Source organism: Leptopilina heterotoma, unplaced genomic scaffold (assembly GCF_015476425.1).
Source record: "Leptopilina heterotoma isolate Lh14 unplaced genomic scaffold, ASM1547642v1 Lhet_121, whole genome shotgun sequence".
NCBI classification, from domain to species: Eukaryota; Metazoa; Arthropoda; class Insecta; order Hymenoptera; family Figitidae; genus Leptopilina; species Leptopilina heterotoma.
This window is the reverse complement of record NW_025110839.1, coordinates 395,553-420,983: the sequence shown is the minus strand read 5'-3', so window position 1 is coordinate 420,983 and position 25,431 is coordinate 395,553. Positions and strand designations below refer to the sequence as shown.

Below are 25,431 nucleotides of genomic sequence, written 5' to 3'. Positions count from 1 at the left end.
TTACGAAGCTAGTTCGAGCCCTGACATAGCCTTAATTAATTACATGAGAGAGAAAAGGAAAGAAATATCGTTCGCCTTTTTCTAGAAAAGGGCAGAAGGTGCTGCTATCCTTTTCTCTCTCATGTAATAATTACAACACGCGACATTCTGCTTTGGTATTTTCACCGAGGAGCGTAAAATAAATATGAGATTGAAATTGGAAAATAGAAAAACTTAAAAAAAAAGGAGAGCATCCAAATGAGTGAGAAATATTTTTCTCTATTTTAGAGTCTCGCAAAAGGACTCACCTCGAAGACTTCGAGTTCCAATGTGTCCACCTCCTCGAAGTTCATTGTCTATATCCTAACAAACTATCCTCTTTTCTAGGGCCAACCTCTTCCTCGTGGCACCCTAGATGTGCCAACGAGACCGTGTCCTCGTTCGTTACATAGTTTTCCTTTCTTTGCATGTCACACTTTATTGAAACATTAGTAGACCATTAAATTTATCTTCATTTTCTGTTGACTTCCGGAAATTGCGTCGGCGACGCTTTGGCATACTTCTCGTGCTCGTCGTCGTCGTCCTTTTACAATAGCCATTTTTTCACAATTCACTTTTTTCTCATATTTATTATTATTATTATTATTATACTATCCACTGATGGTATACTTCTCTGATTATCTGTAATATTGTTCATTTAACAAAAGCTTTTATTGTAGAATGTTTGTTTATTAAAATATTTTCGACTGTCGCCGCTCTGTCTTTTTTCGTATGTCTAATGAAACATTTTATCTATTTAAAAGAGGGCAACTGCCAATATAGGTATTGTATGGTCATATAGATTATCATGCATATACCTAGCAATTAAAAAATTTTGAATTCAGTAACAATATTTATTTCGGTAAAAATATTTTCGGTACCTAACAAATTTTTCGAGAAAAGTTCCTTCGGTAAAAAATTTTTTGGGAAATTTGACATTCGGTAAAATTGATTCAGGGAAATTACCGGGAATCCTATTTATTATTATTTATTTAAACTCGTTTTGAACCCAAAGGTTTTAAACTTCAATTTATTTAGTAAACAAATTAATTCTAAGGCTAAAGACAAACCTTAAAGAAATAGACAAAAAACTAGAAAATTAAAGCGAAATCAAAATTTAAATACATTTATAAATTGTCAAACTCTGTTGATTCAATGTCTGATTAAAAATAATTATAAAATCACTAACAACTTTAAGATTCAATATGGAAACGATACTCTCCACCTGAGAACGAAAAAGTCACCGCAAGATGGCAGTTCAGTTTTAAAAAACCAGATTCCACGCCACCTAGTGATGACCTTGGCGTTCTCAAGTGAAGTAATTAAACCACCATTTGTCCCCAAAAAATTTTTTTAATAACAAAATCAGGGTTGCCAGAAAAAAATTAATTTTGCTTTTCCCTGATTTCTAGACAAAATATTGATTTTTTCCCTAAGCCTTAAGAATATTCTGATTCACTCTAAAAATGATTGGAAACTCAAAAATACGCTCCATTACATTTATTTACGAAATTCTTCAATTACAAAATCATTCAAAAAACATCACTAACTTCTTTTTTAAATAAATATTTAATCATTATTACTTTTTCATAGGAATTATGATTTTCAAAAATTTTTAAAATCAAACCTTTTTGAAAATCAACAACTTTCAAGAATATTATAATAATTAAAGATAACCGAGAGATAAAATCATTTAATATTGTAAGAATATATTGTTACTATAACTTCTTCAAAATTATTTTCATCATTTCAATTCAATTATTAATTTCTACAATTTTTAACTAAAATTCTTTTGTAAACCAATTATTTTTAATTATTTTTCAAAAAGTTCTTTGAAAATTTTCAAATCCATTTGTTTACAAATCAATTTTACGAAATTTTGATTATTTAAAAATTCTTCAATTATTATAATATAATTTGCTTGAAAAAGTTTTATTCAATTTTTGTTTAAATTATTTAAAGTTTTTATTTTCTAATATTCTAATTCTAATTTCTAATTAGAAAATAGAAACTTTAAATAATTTAAACAAAAATTGAATAAAACTTTTTCAAACAAATTAATTTTACAGAATTTTTAGTTGAAAAATATGAAAATTTCAAATTTTCATAGATTTTAAATTTAAACATTTTCAAAATTTAATTATTTCTAAAAGTTAGCACTATAATGCTTTTAATATTCAATTATTATTATCTACAATTTGAACTAAAATTCATTTTTAAATCAATTTTTATTAGAAAATTAAATTATTTAAATACAAAAATAAATAATTTATTGAATAATTGAATTTTTCTTAAACGATTATTATTAAAATTTTAAAAAATAATTAAATTTCTGAGAAGAATTTTATTAATTATAAAAATAATTGAATTCTTGTGGAGAATTTTATGAAAATCTATTTAAATAATTGATTTTTTTCGAAAAATATTAGGAAAATTCTTTTTTAAATAATTGAATTCATGTGAAAATCTTTTTATTTATGTGAATAATTGAATTTTCCGAAAGAATTTTATTATTTATGAAAATAATTGAATTATTGCGAAGAAATTTATTAAAATTTTCTAAATAATAGAATTCTTGTGAAATTATTTTATTATTTATGAAAATAATTAAACATTAGCATAGAATTTTAATAAAAATTTGTTTAAATAATTAAATTCTTTTTGAAAAATTTATTAAAATAGTAGATATTGAATATAATTGAATTTAGGAAAATTTTTGCAAATAATTGAAAATTTTCCGAGAATTTTATTAAAATTTTTGAAAATAATTTAATTTTGAAGAATTTTACTATTTATAAAGAAAAGTGAAATTTTGACGAAAATTTCTTTAAATTTTTTAATTAATTAAATTTCTGCGTAGAATTTTGTTATTTTTGAAAATAATTAAATTTTTGCAATTATTTGAAACTTCTCCAAAATTCAATTTTTTTTTAGTGATTTTAACTAAAATTCTTCTATAAATTCATTATTTTTAATAATTAAATTTGTTGCTGTTCCAGGTGAATATTTTTTTTCATGTTTAAAATTTCTAATTAAATTCATTAAAAATTTAAATTTTATAAAATTTCAAATTGAAATCTTTCGAAATTCATTTATTTAAATTTTAAACGCAACTCTTTTAATATTGAATTAATTTTGAAATATTTAAGTAAAATCATTCATTAAATAAATTCTAAGTAGGGTAGGGTGGACACATTCCTAAGGCCAAATAGAAATTCGATTTATAAAAAATACTTTTTATTTTCTGTGAAAATTTCACGAATTCTGACCCACTTTGAAATTTGAAAAATAAAAAAAAAAAAAACAATGTTTGGAAAAAACGACTATATTGGAAAAATAATACTTTGGTAAAAATGGCCTTCGAAAAAATAATGCTATGGAAAAAATGTCATTTGGGAAAATAATAATTTGTGTCCTTCGGAGTTGGAACTTTTGTTTGGGAACTTTTGACTCCATACCTTTAAATTAACCGTATAGCAATACAATTATTTAGTTGTTTGAAAAAAAAATATTTTTCCGAGTAATACAAAAGAAGAATATTATAAATTTAAATTCGAAACTGATTGTGTAAATTCTGGGTTTTCACAGAAAGAAAAACAATTCTAGTATCTTAGAAATGTAGCGAGAATAATTGAGGTAAAGACATTTTTTTCAAGATAAAATTCACGTATCTCGCAACAACTTACAAAAGTGATAAAGAAAATTATATGTATATATACACGTACATGGGTGAGCGCATTTCACTTTTTATTGCCTTATATGTGGAACGAGTGTAATACACTACAAGTTTATTACATATTTGTTTTTTTCCCTGAGCCTTTAACTTTGACAAATTTAATTAAATTCTCCTTTATAAAGTCTACTATGTGTATATTGTTTTTCAATCACACCGCACTGGTTTCTAATACAAGGATTTAAAAAATTTTCAGTGAAATTTAAATGAAATAATTTTTAAATAAAAAAATTATCTAATTTTTTTCAAAATTAATATTGAAATTAATAATTAGTTAAATAATCTCTAAGGTCCGAGATCCTTTATTCATTGTCCCCGAATGTTTTCGTTTTATTTGTTTTATTTTGAAATGAATAATTTTTGTTAGTTGAGTTAAAAAGAGTTGTTTTTGAGGAATATGAAAATCGTTTTTTGATCGTAAAAAAGATAAAAATAATTTTTTTAAATTTAAAAAAAAAATTCAAATCCTTTCCCAGGTCTCGGATTGAGTTTAAGTCACAAAAGAAGACGCTTTAGTCGACTAAAAATAGAAAAAAAAGTCTAAAAAGCCGTTTATTTAATTCAGTGTTGTCACAAAAATTTTATTTTGTATTTCCCTGATTTTCTCCTTTCACTGATTTCTAAATTCAATTATTTAAAACTTCAATAGTTTTGTTAAATAAATATTTAAATACTTCTTATTTGTTTCTCCACGCGGAAAATAAAATTTCAATTCAAAACATTCTGAAATTTAATAGTTTCTAAAAATTACAATTATATCCAAAATTCAATTATTTTCTACAATTTTTAACTAAATTTCATCTCCAATTCAATTATTTTTAACAAATTTCCGATTGTTTTTCGAGAATTCAATTATTTAAATACAAAAATTCAATTTTTTTTGAGAATTGCAACTGTAACTGTAAAAATTATTAAGATAAAATATTCTATAATAAAAAAAATTATAATAATAAAGAAATTCTTGAAATTAATTTTTTGAAAATATTTTTCAATAATTGTTGAAAGATAATAATTTTTCAATTATATTCAATTGAAAAATTTCTAAATATCTGAAATTCGATAAAATCTTGTAAAAATAATTAAATTTTTGAAGAATTTTAATTATAAATATGAACATAAATTTCTCCGAAATTTTAAAAAGTTTAAAAAAAGTAAATTTTCAAGAATATTTATTTACGTTATTCGCAGATAATTGAATCTTAAAAAATTATGATAAAACAATTCTAAGAATTGGTCATTTTTATTAATTTTTATTGTTAAATTTACACTTGTAGATTTTTCATTAAAAGTTCTGGGAATTCAATTATTTTGTACAATTTTAAGCGAAATTTCATCTCTAAATCAATTATTATTTTTAAAAATTTAATCTTAAAAAATTATGATATAAAACAATTCTAAGAATTGGTATTTTTCATTGTTAAATTTACACTTGAAGATTTTTCCTTAACATTTTTGTGAAATTATTATTATATTATTATTTAATTATTTTCTACAATTTTTAGCTCTAAACTTCATCACTAAAAGAATTATTATTTCTTAAAATTTTCCGAAAGTTTTTCGAGAATTCCATTATTTAAATACAAAAATCCATAATTTTTTATAATTACAACTGTAACTAAAAGTTATTTAAATATAATATTTTCAAAAAAATTATAATAAAGAAATTTTTAAAGTTAATTTTTAAAAATAATTTTTGAAAGAGTCATTCAATTGTATACAATTGAAAAATTTCCAAAATAATTAAAGTTTGATAAAATCTTTTAAAAATAATTGAAATTTGGTAAAATCTTTTGGAAATAAAATTTTAAATAAAAAATTTTGATGATGATTGTTTTTTCCAAAATGTTAAAAACAATTCTAAAAAATGTAATGTTATTATTTTTTGTATTAAACTTTATATTTAAATTTTTGGAAATATGTCATTGAAAATATTGAAAATAATTGAATTCTTAAAAATTAGAATGAAAAAATTCTAAGAATTACTTTTTTCAAAAATTTGTAAACATAATTTTTAGAAGATAATTTTCATTAATTTTCATTTTTAAATTTACACTTGAAGACGACTGTTTATCAAAATGTTGGAGAATTCAATTATTTTCAAAATTTGCAATTAAAATTGTTCAAATTTTGATTTTAAAAAATTTTTATAAAATACTTGAAAAACATCAATTATTTTCTATTAAATGTTACAAAATTCCAATTATTCAAAAATGTTTTTAATTGCATATTTCGAAAATTTAATTAGAAAAATGATTCAAAAATAATGTTTGAAAGATTTGCCTTTATGTAGAAGAACCTAAAAATAAACTTTATACAAAAAGAAGAGTTTGATTCAAACATAATTTTTTTTCTAAATGTAGCAAAATTTACTCCCGAAATATAGTATAAAAATAGTCTTAAAAAATTATAAACATTTTAGGTTTTACTTTGTAAATATAAAAAAATTTACTCTACAAATTCTAATAAAATTTTGAAAAATTAAGTTGCATTAAAAAAAAAAGTTTTTACAATACATTAGGACGAGCCGATTAAAAGAACAGAATAGAAGAAAAATTAAAATTTCTCAGCATTTAAAAATCAACTTTTACACCTTTGTATAAGTCTTGAAAAATTTTTTTTTATCAGTAATTGGTAATTAGTTGTAGATAAAAGTCGACTCGTAAAAAACTGCGTAACGTTTCATTTCATTTTTTTTTCGCTTAAGTGTAATAAATTGATCCATACTTGAAACACATAGAAAACATGTTTTTCATATAAAATACTTGCCTACATTTACAAATAGAAGAAACGAATGAAATCGCGATAATAATATGATAAAATAAAAAAAAAAGAATTCATTTATCTTTTTCTTTTCCAAAGAAGATAATATAAAATTTAATTTAATTCTTCGTTGATTAAAAAAAAATGATTTCGATTTATTTATACCCATCAATAGAAAATTGATTGGTACATTTTTTTATTCCTTTATAGACAGCATCATAACTCGATGATGCGATCATTCGTATAAAGAAGAAAAACAGACACACGGAAAGTAAGTTCGTCTCTTGACCTCTCAAGTCGAATGTCAAGGTTAACTAACATTAAACTCCATATGATCTAGAAATCTTAAAAAAATTCCACTATATTTTTTTTTCACTCCATCAAATGAATCACTTTCATTGTTCGATTTGTATATTTTTCATATTTACAGGCTTCGTACTCGCGATAATAAATTTTTAAAAAGTAGCAAACAGTAGCTTAAAGACAGAAAAAAGTAGTAAAAATGTAACTATCGAAAAAATTAACTTGACGACTCAATTTTTTTCATAATTTCTTAATTACATTCAAAAATAGAATAATTTTTAAAAATAAATATTTAAATACCTATTTATTTTGTCTACACAGGAATTAAAATATTTCAAATGATTTCAATGTAACGTATTTTTGAAATTTAACTCTATATTTATAAAAATTACAAAAGTAATTCTGTCAAAATTCAATCATTTTTTTCTTGAAATTTATAAATAAAATTATCTATTCACAACTTTAATCACTTTATTTTATTAAATTCTAAATCAATTCTTATTACAAAGTTCTACGAGAATTCAATTATTTAAATACAAAAATAAATAATTTATTCAATAATTGACAATTTCTTAAATTTGAATTCTAATAAAAAACTTTATCAACATTTTTGGAAATAATTGAATTTTTCAGAAGAATTCCATTAAAATTTTTGATAATAATTAAATTCATTCAAAAAAGGTAATTAAATATAAATTGAAAATAATTATTACACTCCAAGAAACAAATTAGATCAAATTTTTTTAAATAATTGAATTCTTTCGAAGAATAATTATATTCAAATTTTTAAGAATAATTGCGTTTTTAGCGGAATTAATTTAAAAATATTTTTAAACTAATTGAAATTTAGCGATGAGTTTTATTATTTACGAAAATAATTGAATTTCTCTGAAACCTATTATTTATGAAAAAAATTGAATTCTTTCAAAAAATTTTATTAAAATTATATTGAAAACAATTCAATTATTATAAAGAATTTCATTTACACTTTTTAAAATAATTGAAATCTTTCAAAGAATTTTATTAAAATTTTTAAAAATAGTTGCATTTTTGCGGAATTCATTCAAAATTGTATTAAAAATAATTAAAATCCTGCGATGAGTTTTAATATTTATAAAAATAATTGAATTCTTGCAACGGTTATTATTAAAATTTTAAAAAATAATTTAATTCCCGAGAAATTATTTATAAAATTAATTGAATTCTTGCAACGATTATTATTAAAGTTTTTAAAAATAATTGAATTCCTGAGAAGAATGTTATTATTTATAAAAATAATTAAATTATTATTGCGAAGAATTTTATAAAAATTACATTAAAATTTTTAATAATAATTAAATTCATTCAAGAAATGGAATTAAAAATAATTTGAAAATAATTATTACAGTCTAAGAAACAAATTATATCAAATTTTGTTAAATAATTGAATTTTTTCGAAGAATTTTATTTAACTTTTTAAGAATAATTGCGTTTTTAGCGGAATTAATTAAAAATTATATTAAAAATAATTGATATTCTGCGATGAGTTTTATTATTTATGAAAATAATTGATTTTTGGTCACCGAACTTTAATAAAGTTTTTAAAATAATTGTATATTTGAGAAGAATTGAAAAAAAATTTTTTGAAAGGAATAATTTTTTCAAAAAATTTTATGAAAATTGTGTTTTAAATATTTGAATAAAATTTTAATAAAATTCTTCGCAGGAATTCAATTATTTTCAAAAATTTTTATAGTTCTTTATAAGAATTCGCAATTATTGTCAATACAATATTGAATTGAATAATTGAATTTCTGTAGAAGAATTGTATTATTTTTGAAAATAATTGAATTCCTGCAACGAATTGTATTAAATTTTTTTTTTAAATAATTGAAATTCTGTAAAGAATTGTATTATTTATAAAAATAATTGAATTCTTGCAACGAATTTTATTGAATTTTTTTAAAATAATTTAAATTTTATAAAGAATTGTATTAATAATAATAATTAATAATAATAAATAATAATAATAATAATAATAATAAAAAAACAAAAAATAATAATAATAAATAAATAATAATAATAATAATAATAATAATAATAATAATAATAATAATAATAATAATAATAATAATAATATATAATAATAATAATTAATAATTGAATTCTTGCAACGATTTTATAATTAAAATTTTAAAAAATTATTGAATTCTTGCAAAGAATTTTATAAAAATCAATAGATTTAAAAAATTTTTATTTTTATTTTATTTTTTATTTTTTAAATAATTGATTTTTTCGAAAAATATTAGGAAAATTCTGTTTTAAGTAATTGAATTCCTGTGAACATTTCTTTATTTATGAAAATGTTGGCGAAGAATTTTATAAACATATTTTTTAAATTATTCAATTGTTTTTGAAATTTTTCATTATCATAGTGGATATTAAAAATCATTGAATTGCGAAAAATTTGTGAAAATATTTGAATCATTTTAAAGAATTTTATTAAACTTTTTTAAATTTTTTCCAATAACTTTATTAAAAATTCTTAAAATAATTTTTTTATTTCGACTGTAAACAAATTTAAAGTACAGTGTAAATTCTCAAATATGGAAAAAAGTAACTTGTAGTGTGAAAAATAAAAAAAAAGTATCCAAATAGTAGCAAATCGTAGAAAAGTAGTAAATAGTAGTTTTTAGTATATATATATATAGATGAGTGCGAGGCCTGTATTTACGACAAACGTACGGAATAAAATAAGAAAAAAAAATTGTTCCCGATTTGAAAAAAAGGCATTTAAACTATTTTATATTCTATTTTTTTAAAAGGAAACAGAAAATAGTTATTTAAGAAAAAACGTATTCTCACTTTCATTAATATTTAATGAGCGTGTAAAGAATATTGTAAAATTAAATGAAATTTCCACTTATATATTATTTGCAAAGAACCTTGAAATTAAAATTAAATGCACAACGGTAAAATACGAGTCAATATATTATAATTGAATTTTGAAATAAAGATGCGTTTTATGTGAACGGATAAATTATTAATGGAAAAAAAAGAAAATCTATTATTTAAAAATTATAGGATTTACCTTTAATTGTGATAATCATGGAAATTTTTAAAGCAGTTTTAGATTATTTTTCGTGTACTATTGTTTTTTAATTTGCATTATTTTTGAAATTTATATAATTATTACATTTTCAATATTGTTTCAAGTCGAGAATGTCTATTGAATCACTGTACAAGTATTATATAATATCCGTTAAAGCGCATTGTTTCTGCATCTTGTGTGAATTTCTGGAAAATCTCGAAAACATTTACTGCGATCATTTAGACCATTGTATGTATTGAAGAAAATAGCACCAACGCATCATTATATGTATACTGATTGTAAGTGATTGACAATTTTCTTGCAAAGATATTTCTTCTTAAAACACAAATTTTATTTGTTAACTTCTACAATTTTGAACTAAAATTCTTCTTTAAATCAATTATTTTTAATAATTTTTGAAAAAGTTCTTTGAGAATATTCAAATTCATTTGTTTACAATTCAATTTTACAAAATTTCAATTATTCGTCAATTCATCAATTAAATAATTAAATATATATTAGAAAATAAATTCTTTAAATAATTAAAAAAAATATATATTAAACTTTTTCAAGAAAACTAATTCTATAGAATTGTCAGTCAAAAGTATAAAAAAATTCAAATTTTCATAGATTTTAATTTGAAACCATTTCAAAATTGAATTGAAAATTTATTGATTGAATTCAATAAAATTGAATTCTTTCGCCAAATTTGAATAAAATTTTTAAGAATAATTACATTTTTCAAGGAATTCAATTAAAAATTAAAATTGTATATGAATAATTAAAATTCTGCGATGAGTTTTATTATTATTTATGAAAATAATTGAAATTTTGTAAAATTGATTTCTTTAAAACAAATTTTATTACAAGATTCTATGAAAATTCAATAATTACTTAAATACAAAAATAAATATTTTATTGAATAATTAAATGTTTTTGCAAGAATTCAATTACATTTCACAAATAATGAAATTCTTTGCTGAAATTCAAATATTTTCAAAATCTACTATTTTAATAAAATTTCTCAAAAGAATTTAATTATTTAAGAAAATGTAATAAACTTCGTCAAAAGAAATTCAATTATTATATCATAAAAAATAAAATTCTTCAGAAGAAATCAATTATTTAATAGTAATGTAATAAAATTCTTTGCAAGATTTCAATTATTTTTAATACCATTTCAAGTAAATTCTTAGAAAAATGTAATTAATTTCAAAAATTTTAAAAAAATTTTTCGAAAGAAATAAATGAAAAAATTTATCAATTATTTTTAATAATTTTTGCAAAATTTTCTACAGATTTTTCAAGTCCATTTGTTTACAATTCAATTTTGCAAAATTTTGATTATTCGGTATTTCTTCAATTAAATATTTATAAAATAAAATCTTGAAATAATTTTTAAAAAAATTCAATTAAACTTTTTCAAAACACAATTATTTCTAAAAATTCACGCAACAATGCTTTTAAAATTCAATTATTATCTAAAATTTTAACTGAAATTCATTTTAAAATCAATTTTTATCAGAAAATTCTTCAAGAATTCAATTATTTAAATACAAAAATGAAAAATTATTGAATAACTGAATGTTTCTTAAAATTCAAAACTCATAAAGAATTTTATCAACAAATTTTTAAATAATTGAAATTTGTTGACAAATTTTAATAAAAATTGCAAGAATAATTACATTTTTCGAGGAATTCGGTTAAAATTGTATTAAAAATAATTGAAATCTTATGAAAAATTTTATTATTTATGAAAATAATTGAATCTCTGTAAAAAATTTTATTTTTTATGAAAATAATTGAATTATTGCGAAAAAATTTATGAAAAATTTGTAAATAGTTGAATGCGTGTGAAATTTTTATTATTCATAAAAATAATTGAATTTGTTATTTTATTTAATTTATTATTTTTAAAGATAATTGAAATTTTGACTAGAATTCTTAGAATTTTTCCTTCATAATTGAATTTATGCAATAATTATAGTAACCTTTCCAAAATTCAATTTTTTTTAGTGGTTTCAACTGAAATTCTTCTATAAATTCATGATTTTTAAAAATTAATTAAATATATTTAAAAAATTGAATAAAACTATATTAAAGTCTTTAACGTCCGAGTTCTTTAACGTTTCGAAATCCACAGATTTTTTCTTCAGGGAGTCAATTTATCAACAGTCAGAAATTAAATTTGTTATAAATAAATAATTAAAATTCGTCAGAAAATAAAAATATTACACTCATACATTGGAGCCATACAGAATTAAAAATTAGTTAATAATCCATTTAGTAAACAAGTTGTACATTTTTATAATTTTGGTGTTTATTTCATGAACACTTTGCTTCCTCATAGAAATAATAATAATTGAAATATAAGAATTAATTTTTATAAAAGAGTTAAAAATCATTAAATCTTGGTCCAAAAAATATGTTTTTATATATTCTATAAGATGGTTATAATAGTTGAATAATTACACATAAGTTAATAAACAAGAATGTTGAAAAAATGATATTTTCCACAATTTTTGATTTTTCAAATATCAATAATTTGATAATTTCTGACCGAATCAGGTTAAAAAAAATAGGACAATCGAAGCATTTTTTAATGCTCTACAAGTTGGTAATGATACTTTTAAAGTTACTTTTATATTTTTCAACAAAATTTTCAAAAAAGTGTTATTTTCGAAAAATTTAGATTTTTAAAACTTTAATATCTCTGGCTAATATAGACGAAAAATGTTCAATGAAGGCTCAAAAGATGCGTTTGAAAAAACTCTAGAAAACTAAAGAAAAACATTTATAGCTGTCCTAACATTTTTTTTTAAGTTATGGTCAAAAAAAGATTTTTTACAAAATGAAAAATGCAAAAAAAAATAGTTGAACTTCATGAATCGGGCTGAAAATACTCTCATTTTATGTCCCCCGGGGAGACCTACAATTTAAAAAAAAATTGAGGCCTTTAGCTCTTTCTCATTCTGAGATATTAAGGCAAATGTAATGTTAGTACACACACACATCGGGACATTAATTTAAAATCCGCTTTTTGGACTTCTGAGATAAAATTACATCAAAAATTTTTTTTATTTATTTATAACATTTATACGGGCAATGCCCATTCGTGCATAAAATACTAAAAGATTAGGTATAATGAAAAAAAGTTTATAAATATGTCAAAAAATCACAATCGAAAATTTTGCTAATACAATCCTTCCTCTATGAGGAAGCAAAATATAATAAATAATAAGACATATATAATAAATAGTAGAGAAAAATCTGTGGAAATCTGTGGATTTCGAAACGTTGGAGTAACATTAAATGAATCTTTGTCTAAATGCCTTCGTTTTTCTTTCTTCTTAAATAAAACTAATTATTAATCCTGGAAATTTAATTTTTTCCAGTACTTTAATAAAAATCCCTTACTTTTCCCCGATTTTCCTGATCAATTCTATTTTTCCTGACTTTTCTTGGAATTCCCTGACCTGCGTCAACCCTGAGCTTCATAAAAAATATTTAATTTCCAAAACAGGTGCCATGTTTCAGTTTCATTAAATTACTCTCTAAATTTGAATCAGTTAAAAATAACTGATTTAGAAGCAAAAAGTTAGTTACTAATTCAAATAGTAATATTTCTATTGATAAGTAGTTAAAAATAACTGATTGTCAGTTAATAAATAACTGATGTTTCAGTACATTTTTTTTACAGATTCAATGAGTCAAGTTGAACTAATTTTTCAGTTAGTTTTTACTGAAAATCAGTTATTTTGAACTAATTCAGTAGCAAAAAGTCAGTCACTAATTTTCAGTCAAACCCATGATTTTTAACTGATTCAAATTAACATGGTAGAACATAAAACTTTTAAATATTTAGAAAAAAAAGGTTAAATCCGTAATATTCAAAATACGTAAACTGCATAGTTTCTCATCTTTACTATAATTGATAAACTCCATAAGCTAGGTGTAAAAAAATACATAAAAGAAGCATGATTCATTGCAAGTTTGCGATGTCAAACACCGCGCAAAAGTATAGAATATGACCAAGTTGAAGTCCACAACGTTGATCAACGAAAAAAAAATTGTTCACTTAATAAATTAATTAAAAATGACCCAGCAATATTAACACAAAAATATTTAGAAAAGAAAGACTAATGTTTATATTTTGATAATAATTATTTTTTACAATTAAATAATAAATTAAAAATAATACTTGAATGCATTAAATAAATTTTTTTCGTTGATCAACGTTGTGGACTTCAACTTCGTGAATATGCAGTTATCTGCATTAAAGGTGTGCAATACAAATGCTCAGGTGAAACATACTTTTAAGGTCGTCTCATACAACGATCACGTAATATATAAATGTTACCCTATCACATATAACTATACCCATATGCATACCGTAAACTTGCACTAAAAAAAAACTATAGAAAAAGTACCAAATAAAACAAAACCACAAAAAAAAATTTCATATAAATTTAAAAAAAAGAAAAAACAGGAAATGGTAAAATAAAAATAATTCCAAATTACTAAACTATTTATAAGGAAAATTAAAATAAAAGCGAGAGTGTCAGGAAGAGTTTAAGGTGTAGGACCTGGCAATCGATAAAACGCTTCTTCGTTTACCAAACGATTGTAGACAGAGCGGCGACAGTGATTATTGCACAATTATTAATGAAAGAGAAATTAATGTTAATTTTCTCCTTTTAGATTCTTATTTCTGATTTACTTTCCGATGTTAGTTACTTTCGGAAGTATCTTTCACAAAAGTTTACTTAAATTTTCTCGAAACTAGTGAAAAATATTCATCGAAATCAAGAATAGGAGTTTATAAACAAAGAATTGTAGAAAGTAGAAGAAAAAAATGAAAGTAGCTATAGCGAGGGAATGCTTTCGAAAGTAACTATTTTTCTTTTTTGCAATTAACAGATCATTGTCATTTTGCCTCCGTTAACGACAATTATTATATAGAGACGCACACACACCGCACTTGCCGCACTCACCACAAGTGAACTTCTCTCGCCACCTGCACTCGTGCTAAATCGACAAATTCTTTCATGTTCTTTGAATATTCGATGTGAATTTATTGTCTCTAAAGAACGACATATTTTCAATTCACGTTTCATTTATTTATTTTTTTTTCTTTGGATAGAATTTTTGCCTTCGACAAAAAAGAAGGGAGTGATTAGCCCTATATTTTTTATACACACTGTATGGACGTGAAGCTATCTTTTTCTGATTGCCCGTTTCTCATCTCCCTTGAGTCACGGCTTTAGCGTCGGCGTCGTCGACGTCGTTGTTGTTCGTCGGCGACGTCGTCGGTATGTCAGATTTCCCTGTATTTAATCATCTATCAAAGTGATCCTTCGTTGTGATAAAATATGGTTCTTTTTTTATTTAACGGAAAGAAAGAGAGAGAGAGAGAGAGAGAGAGAAAGAGAGAGAGAGACACACAATGGCGAAAGATGAGATTCGCAAGAAACAAAGTGTCGCGACTCTGTGTCATCAAGTTATCAAGGCTGACGTCGTCTAGTCGCTGACGAACTTTCACGTCGTCAGTTCGGAGCGTCGTCACTTGGCGCTAAATGTATATCTACAAAAATAACAAAGTCCAATGCCCGCAATTTTTCGAAATTTTTAGATTTATTTTGTTTTATTATACGGAGAGAAAAGATTTTTATTTTGACATCAATCGGATTGTTCATACAGAACTAACATTTATTTTGTTGTCCTTCTTTGAATCTGAATTGATATATGTAAATGAATTTAATATAAAATAAAAATCAAATCATATTTATATTTTTATTTTCATGTCCATCAACAGGGTAGCCAGAAAAAATTTATTTTGTTTTTACCCTGATTTCCAGACAAAATGTTGAATTTTTTCCTGACCCTAAAAAATTTCGGATTCACTCTAAAAATAATTAGATACTCAAAAAATATTCTGTATTACATTTAGTTACGAATTTCCTTAATTGCGTAAAATTATTCAAAAACACCAATAATTTCAATTTTAAATAAATATTTAATCATATTATTATTCCATAGGAATTAAGATTTTGAAAAAATTTCAAATTCAAACATTTATGAAATTCAACAACTTATAATAATTTAAATTTCCATAACATTTTTCAAAAAAGATTTAAATTATTTTCAAAAATTTTAACAAAATCTTTCATAGGAATTCAATTATTTTTACAAGTAATACAATTTTCCATAGGATTTCAATTATTTTTAATACAATTTTAAAAGAATTCCTCGAAAAATGAAATTTTAAAAAAAATTTTGCAAGAATTCAATTATTTTTATAAATAATACAATTCTTTACAGAGTCTTAATTATTTTAAAAAAATTCAATAAAATTCGTTGCAAGAATTCAATTATTTTCATAAATAATACAATTCTTTACAAAATTTCAATTATTTAAAAAAATTTAATTAAATTCGTTGTAAGAATTCCATTATTTTCATAAATAATAAAATTTTTCATAGGATTTCAATTATTTTTAATACAATTTTAAATAAATTCCTGGAAAAATGTAATTATTTTCAAAATTTTTTTTCAAGAATTTAATTACACTTCACAAATAATGAAATTCTTCGCTGAAATTCAAATATTTTTAAAATCTACTATTTTAATTAAATTCCTTAAATGAATTCAATTATTTAAAAAAAATGTAATTAAATGCGTTGCAAGAATTCAATTATTTCCATAAATAATAAAATTCTTGACAAGATTTCAATTATTTAAAAAAAAAATGTAACAAAAATTCGTTGCAAGAATTCAATTATTTTCAAAAATAATAAAATTCCTCACAGGAGTTGAGCTCTTTTCGAAATTCAGTATTCAATATTGTATTGACAATAATTGAATTTTTATAAAGAACTTTATAAAAATTTTTGAAAATAATTGAATTCCTGCGAAGAATTTTATTAAAATGTTATTTAAAATAATTGAATTCATCTAAAGAATTAAATTATTTGTGAAAATAATTTAATTTTTATAAAGAATTTTATTAAATTTTTGGAAAAATTGTTTTGAATAATTTTCTTGAAATTTTTAAATATATAATTAAATTCTTTCGATGGTTTTAATTTGTATTTAAAAAAATTGAATTTCTGCGAAGAATTTTAATATTTCAGAAATTAATTAAACACTTGGAAAGAATCAATTAAATTTTTTTGAAACCCATTAAATTCTTGTATGGAGTTTATTGAAATAAAATTGTTGTGTAAATAATTAAAAATTCCTGTAAAGAATTTTATCAAAATTTTTAAAAAAATAATTGAAAATTCCTCTAAAGAATTTTATCAAAATTTTTAAAAAAATAATTGAAAATTCCACTAAAGAATTTTATCAAAATGTTATTCAAAATAATTGAATTCATATAAAAAATTTAATTATTTATGAAAATGATTGAATTCTTGGGAAGAATTTTATTATAAACTTTTAGATACAATTTAATTCTTTTAAGGAGTTTATTTAAGTAAAATTTTTTTGAAAATAATTGAATTCTGATGAAGAATTTTATCAAAGTTTTTGAAAATAATTGAAAATTACTCTGAAGAATTTTATTACACTCGATTCTTGTTATAACGAATCTCGTTACAACGTTCTCTCGTTATAACGAACATTAAAACTCTCGATACAACGACAAAAAAAACACGAACGAATTTAAGAATTTAATTTAACCAAAATTTTGGTTAACTCAAAAAAAACGACAAATTTAATCGACTCTTAAATTTATTTAACCTAAAGAATCTAGTGATCCGATTATTATTAAAAATACTTACTTTTTCTTTAAACTGCTTTCATAATTCAAAAACTTTTAATATAAATAAACATACTTTACGAAAAATTTAGCACGTATTTGACGTTTGAATAGAACGTGAAGTAGGATCCTCTCCTTTCGTCGTAATATCGAGATTTTGAAGTCCCGAGATCGTCGTTATAACGAGAATCGAGTGTATTTATGAAAATAATTGATTTCCTGCAAAGAATTCTTTAAATTTTTATTCAAAATAATTGTATACAAAATATTTTTTAACAAGATTTAGAATTTAAAATCGTTCTGAAGGAACTGCTTCTGATATTTGATAATAATTCAAAAAATTTATAATAAATTTATTGTTTAATACACAGAGGCTGATAGATTAACTAACCGTATATAGTCTGCTAGTTTCTATGAAATAAACTTAATATTTAAAGAGCATAAAAAAGAATTGACTTTTATTTTCAGACACTTAAAAAATGTTAAGTATCTAAAGGTGCTAAATTTGAGTAAACCAAGAAAAGAGATATATATATATATACTTGACTCAGAACCTACTCAGGGTTGCCACAAAACATCGATTTTAAAATTCCATGACTTTTCCAGGATTTCCAGACCCAAAAATAAAATTGTTTTGGTATGTTTTTAGCTAATTACGACAAAAAATATAAAATCCTTCAAGTAAATTGTTAATAAAATAAGTTATTAATTTTTAATTTTATTAATAACAAAAATTTAAGTTAAAATTTGTGAGATTATTTGAGATACGCTCCGAAGAAAGGTGAGGAGCAAATCTCTTTAAATTTAAAAATTTATTTTAGTTCAGAATTTTTTACAATTGAGGCCTTGGATCCAATAACTCGCCCGACGCTCGGAGGAACGCGCAACTGCCAGTCAGTGAGCAGTGAGCGCCTCTGGGCCACTCACTGCTACCCGACTGGTATTAGCGCGTGTCTTCGAGCGTCGGGCGAGTTATTCGATCCAAGGCCTCAATTAAACAAGTATTTTAAACATTTTAATAACATTTTATGAAACTGAAGATACCTACGGTTTATTTAATGACAATTTTTTCTTTTGATATTTATTTATTTTAATGTTAGAACCCCTTTAAAAAATTTCAAAAGATCGAAGTCGGGGAAATCACTAATTTTGATTTTTTACACGGATTTTCAAAAACCATATATTTCAACAAAATTATTATTTCCTCAGCTCATAAGCAATTTTTTCTTTTACTAATTATTTATTTTAATGTGAGAAGTCATTTAAAAAAATTGTAAGAGGATCTATTTAAGGCACGGAAATCAGTGATTTTTAATTATTTTTGTCGTGGATTTTCCAAATATCCCGAAATTTCAACTAAATTATTATTTCCTCGCTTCAGAAGCAATTTTTTTCTATTGCTAATTGTTTATTTCTTAATATGGATGCACTTGCAATTTTTTAAAGGGCTTCTTACATTAAAAAACAATTAGCAAAAGAAAAAATTTTCATTGCATAAAAGTTGGTAACTTCAGTTTCATAAAATTTTTGGGTTTCTAAAATGTATTAATTTTAAAATTTTTTAAAGGAAGATATTGACTAAAAGAAACTAAAATTTAGAAATGCCATATTCATTTCAATTGTAAGCACTAAATTTCAAATCAAAAAGTTGTATAATTTCAACTTGAAAACTTGAAATTTTTACGACTCAAATACAAAAAAATTGTGTTTTTAGTATCAGGCTTTAAAAAATTCCCTGACAATTCCAGGTTTTCCATGACTGGAAAAAAATTCCATGACAATTCCAAGTTTCCCAGGTTTTCCAGGTCCGTGGCAACCCTGCTACTGTAAACTTTTTATTTCTTTCAAATAAATGTTGTTAGGTTGAAATAAAAATGTTAAAATTTGTATTTAAAACAAATAATTTAAAAGACTATGAGTCAAATACAATTTTATAGTCGAATAAATTATATTTGGTTTGAATAAAATTTTCCCCAGGGTGTGTCTGTCAACTGTAACTATTGTCTTCTGAAAATGTACTAATGTATCGTAATTACGCAAATGAATAACTATCATCTATTGTATGTTAAAAAATTATATACTAATAACCATTTATAGAGAATAAAACAACCATCAATAGTAATTACAGTATATATTAAAACTAATTCAAAGCTATTAACAACATGGTTCAATTAATCACACAGTTGACGATTGTCTAGCTATTTCGTGCTAAGGGTAGTTCAAATGAACTACCTGTTTAGTTGAATGACCCTTGAGCAGACAAATTGAAACTTGAATATTTTTCTTCCTTAAAACCAACATAGAAGTTTTGGAAAATTAAGTGCATGCTGATAACTGGGATGCAAGTTTCAGCTTCATTAAAAATATTCAACTATAAAATTTAATTTTCAAAATTAAGTGGGTGCCAATTTCGGCTTCATGTTGGCTACCATATGTTGTTCAGCCGAAATTGGCACCCACTTAATTTTGAAAATTAAATTTTATAGTGCCTAACAACAATCGACGAAAGAGACTAGTAAATCTTGTTAGATTTGTATCGAAGAAATCAATTTTACCGAATATTATATTAGCTTTCCTACACAGTCTGTTGTTCTTGTAATTTAACTACTTTTTTTAGTCACCTGAACTATTATTCTTTAACTACATCAAAAGTAGTAAAATCAACTACACAAAAATTGTTAGCAAAACTAAAAAAGTAATTAATTTAACAACTTTCCACTCAACTAGGTAATTATAGTAGTTGAAGATTTCGACCAAATTTTTTTCGGTGTACAAAGAAGCGGTTGAAGGTCAGAAAAACAACAACATCTGAGTAAGAAATATATAAAATACAACATTGTATCTAATTTATTGAAAAATTGTAAATTCATAAATGAAAATTTGAACGATATTGTAGATATAGAGGAACTTAAACTTCGATTAGCAAAAATAGAAGAGACACGGAATATTTATGATAGAAGACAAAGTAGATTAGAAATATACACTGAAAAAAATTCTTAGTAGATTTGACTACTTTTTAACTACTTTCCTTAGTTCAATAAGTCCCCAAAGATAATTTTGAACTTACATTAATTATCAGATATGTAGTTGAATGAAGTGATAATACAGTTGCATTAACTACTTTTCTTAGTTAAATAGGAACCAATGACAGTTTTGCAGTAGAATTAACTGCTGATATGTAGTTAAAGTTACTAAGATAACTCAGTAATAAAGACAACTACTGAAAATGGTAAAATAAAATTATTTATAATTTATTATAAATATTATCGAGTTGTATTTTTTTATATTTCCCCCTACCCACTTTTGTTTACCTATACCTTATTTATTTAATGTCTATATACCTAACGGAGAAAAATCTCTAAACGTCGGGAGTTGAACGCTCGACCCTAACATTCGTAAACCGATAACCTAACCACCTAACCACGCTCGCCCGCTACGATGAGTTGCTTAATACTTAAAGGCATTCCTGACACAGTTCAACTGATAACTGTAGTTAATTTTACTACTTAAAGTAGTTGCATTTACAACTTTTCACAGTTGATAATCTTCTATAAAAACCTATAACATAAATTACATGGAAAATAATTCAACTCCTAGAAGAAGTAAAAACTACTACAAAATTAGTCTATCGAACTACTTTAAGTAGTAGAATCTACTACTTTCTGTAGTCATTTCTGTAACATACCTGCAGTTACAAAGTTAACTATAAAATTACATTAATTTAATTAATAATTTTTAACAACATAAAACAGTTAAAATAAGTATCAAAAGTAGCCAGACTAACTAAAAAAGTAGTTCGTTTTATTACTTTTTACTCTACTAAGGGGATGTAGTTGAAAATGTCTCATGTATTTTTTTCAGTGTACTAGCACCAAATCCGAATCGCGAGACAGAACGTGCGGAATTCGAAGATAATCATATTCGTCTTTGTGTACTAGCTTCAAAATTAATAAAAGAACGTTCAATTGCGAGTAGACTACAGGAACTATCCACAAAACGATAAAATAATAAATAATTTTTTTAGTTGTAAGGGGCCGTTCATAAACTACGTCACACTATTTTGCATAATTTTTCCACCCCCCCCCCCTACCCACGTCACAAATTTTACATGCTTTAGCGCCATTTTTTCTACAGAACGTCACAAAAAATGATTCCCCCCCCCTCTAAGGCGTGACGTAGTTTATGGACGGCCCCTAACCATATAAATCAACTATTTTTGTCTATGACACCCGACTTAGACCTGATCTTTTTATCTATTAAATAATTCACCAGTGCTACGGATTATTATACATTATAGGGGGGCGCATGATTATTCCCCAAAATTCAATTTCATAATATTCAAAACATCGAAATTCTTATTATCGAAACGTCAATTCACATAATTTTCATATTTCGAAATACCATTCATCATAATTTTCATTTTGTCGAATAATCATTGATTCTAATTTTTAAATAATCGAATTTTTTTTTTAACATAATTCTTATTTTGTCGAAAAATTTTTTGACATATATTTTATTATTGTTAATGACTATTTGTCATAACTATTAATTCTCCGAATGACTACATAACCTAAAATTCATTCACACTAATCGCCATTTAATATAATTTGTATGTTTGAGAAACGTCAATTAGCATAATTTTCATATTTCGAAATACCATTCAACATAATTTTTATTTTGTCGAATAATCATTGATTCTAATTTTTAAATAATCGAATTGTTTTTTAACATAATTTTTATTCTGACTAATGTCTATTGGTTAGAAGTATTAAATGTTCGAATTATCAATTCATCGAATGCTCAAAACATAGAATTGTTAATTCGTCGAATGCTCAAATAGTCGAAACGCCATCTGTTCGAATTGTCAAGTAGTAGAATGGTAAAGTAGTCGAATGTTCAAATAGTCGAAGCGCCATCTGTTCGAATTGCCAAGTAGTAGAATGGTAAAGTAGTCGAATGGACAAATAGTCGAAACGCCATCTGTTCGAATTGCCAAGTAGTAGAATGGTAAAGTAGTCGAATGGACAAATAGTCGAAACGCCATCTGTTCGAATTGTCAAATAGTAGAATGGTAAAATAGTCGAATGTTCAAAACGTCGAATCGTCAATTCGTCGAATGCTCAAAACATCGAATTGTTAGTTTGTCGAATGCTCAAAATGTCGAAATGTCAATTCGTCGAATCGTCAAAACGTCGAATTGCCAAAATTTCGAAAAATTTGTTTGATTTAATTAAACATTAACTTAAAACAAACAAATGTTTAATTAAATCAAACAAATTTTTCGAAATTTTGGCAATTCGACGTTTTGGCGATTCGACGAATTGACATTTCGACATTCATTCGACGAACTGACAATTCGATGTTTTAAGCATTCGACGAATTGACGATTCGACGTTTTGAACATTCGACTACTTTACCATTCTACTACTTGACAATTCGAACAGATGGCGTTTCGACTATTTGAGCATTCGACGAATTGACAATTCGATGTTCTGAGCATTCGACGATTTGACAATTCGATGTTTTTAGCATTCGACGTTTTGAACATTCGACGAATTGAAAATTCGATGATTTGAGCATTCGACGAATTAACAATTCTATATTTTGAGCATTCGACGAATTGATAATTCAAACATTTAATACTTCTAACCAATAGACATTAGTCAGAATAGAAATTATGTTAAAAAACAATTCGATTATTTAAAAATTAGAATCAATGATTATTCGACAAAATGCAAATTGAAAATGAAATTGAAAATTATGTGAATTGACGTTTCGATAATAAAAATTTCGATGTTTTGAATATTATGAAATTGAATTTTGGGGAATAATCATGTGCCCCCATTATAGGTCTCTCTCTAATTATTAATTGTTATACGACGGCCAAATATATCTTTGTATTCCATCTTAAATTTATCATAGAATTACGCAAAATCGAATATTGTTTTACACACATTCCACGAGTAGATTGTACGACGTCTTGTTACCCATTTATGATCCATTTTGGATCGCGGGATCTTATGTTGTAAATAAATAAAATAAAATGTTTAAATTTGTATGTTCTACCGACAGATTGGCTCAGTCGGATAGATGCCTGGCGTTGGTGGTCGTTTAAGGACCAAGGGTATAAGTACCCTTGGTTCGCGCCCACTTGGCTTGGTATTTTTCCGGCACGTGAGACAATCTGAGCGGGAGGTTTGACGTCGAGGTATAATGATGTGCACCGTCGATTATTGTCCGGTACACACCATTAGAACTCGACTGTCGATAAACCGGTTGTACTCAGGAGAGGTTTTCTACAGTTTCCCTCTTCTCTGGCGAGAAAACCCATTGACGGGTGGTCCAGGCGTAATGCGAGTACTCCTAATAAAGTCGGCTGTAGATGCAAAAATTAGGTTAATATATAGAAAATTTCTAAAGTAGAATGGTTATGCTTAATCCAAAAAAGTATTTCTCGGGAACTCTTGTCGAAGTGCGTAAGGCCAATAGGGCAGGAGTATAAACAATAAAAAAAAAAAAAAAAATTTGTATGTTCTACTATCAAATCTCCAGATCTGAGATAGTGATTAAATATAAATGTCATCTTTTACTTTAAATAACACAATCTCTTTGTATAAACCTATATGGTTAATGATAAATAATTTTTATGTCTTTTGCTGATGGTTCGTCCACAATGAGGAGTGACTAATTTGTCAACTATCCGGTTTTTGCAGGTGTTCTGTTGACAATAAGGTGTAACAGTACATTTTATTATTAGAACTTTGTCGACAATGAGGAGCATCAAATCCAAGAAATTATTTTCAAATCTTAAATATTGATGAGTTTAATTATGTTCGATTTGATTTTGTTCCTTTTGCTGCTTTTTTATCCTATCGGTAAGTCTGGCGCTCAACTCTTCTGGATTTTGCGTTCAATTTTGAAACCTTTTGAATTTATGAAATTTTGTTAAATATTCCATTTGTCTCAGACTCGAAACCGAAGATAACAAATACATTCCTTTTATATGGCGAGGAATAGCGCAGATAAATTTTAAGGTCGATTTAAAGTCAATTTATACTTTCTGTTATCGTTTACTAAATTTATCAATCTAACAACACATTTAACATCATTCATGTAAATAATAAATAAAAATGGACCTTGATTTGATCCTTGTAAAACACCAGATGTTGCTAAGAACGAATTTAAGTACTGATGACAAACATTAACTTGATGATATCAATCAGAAAAATAACAGATCGCAACAAATTATCATAACCATTTATAATTATTTTAAGTCATTATTTCGTATTATCCAAAAGTCATCGCTTTGAGATGTGTATGTAAATAAAAATACAGAAACTTTTCTACTTATTTTTTATGATTCTAATAAATGTTGAAAAATAAGAAAAACTCACCTTGCATCGGGCGTGTGGCAGCAGTCCGCGACATTGTTCAAATCGCCTAAAAAACGTATTTCTCTTGGTCGATTTTGGACGGATTCTTCTGACGACGATATGTTGTGAATTAGAAAAATGACAATGCTCTTCTATAATATTAATTCCGTCACGAAATAATGAAGAGCATTTATAAAATGCATCAATAATTTTCAAATGATTATAAAGTGATGTGGAAAATTGCAAATATTTAAAATCAATGAAATTATTTTTCCCGTTATTATTGGACAACACTTCACTGCCAGCAATGAAGATCAATTTATTTCTAAGACAGCGACAATTGGATGTTTTTGAATTTTGATTTTGAAAATAATAACGATATTCTAGTGGAACGAGAAAAAGTTTATGATGT

At 24.2% G+C, this 25,431-nt stretch overlaps 1 protein-coding gene across 3 annotated transcripts in view; it reads right to left on the bottom strand.

The window, feature by feature from the left end:
- Positions 1-25,207, bottom strand: part of LOC122511099 (phospholipid-transporting ATPase ID) — a 77,792-nt gene extending 52,585 nt beyond the window's left edge. For all 3 annotated transcript variants that reach the window (XM_043626159.1, XM_043626168.1, XM_043626173.1), the window contains exon 1: positions 25,041-25,207. In XM_043626159.1, the coding sequence (XP_043482094.1) occupies positions 25,041-25,074 (34 nt within the window). In that variant the 5' untranslated portion in view covers positions 25,075-25,207. The remainder of the gene's footprint in view (positions 1-25,040) is intronic.
- Positions 25,208-25,431: the final 224 nt, after the last annotated feature.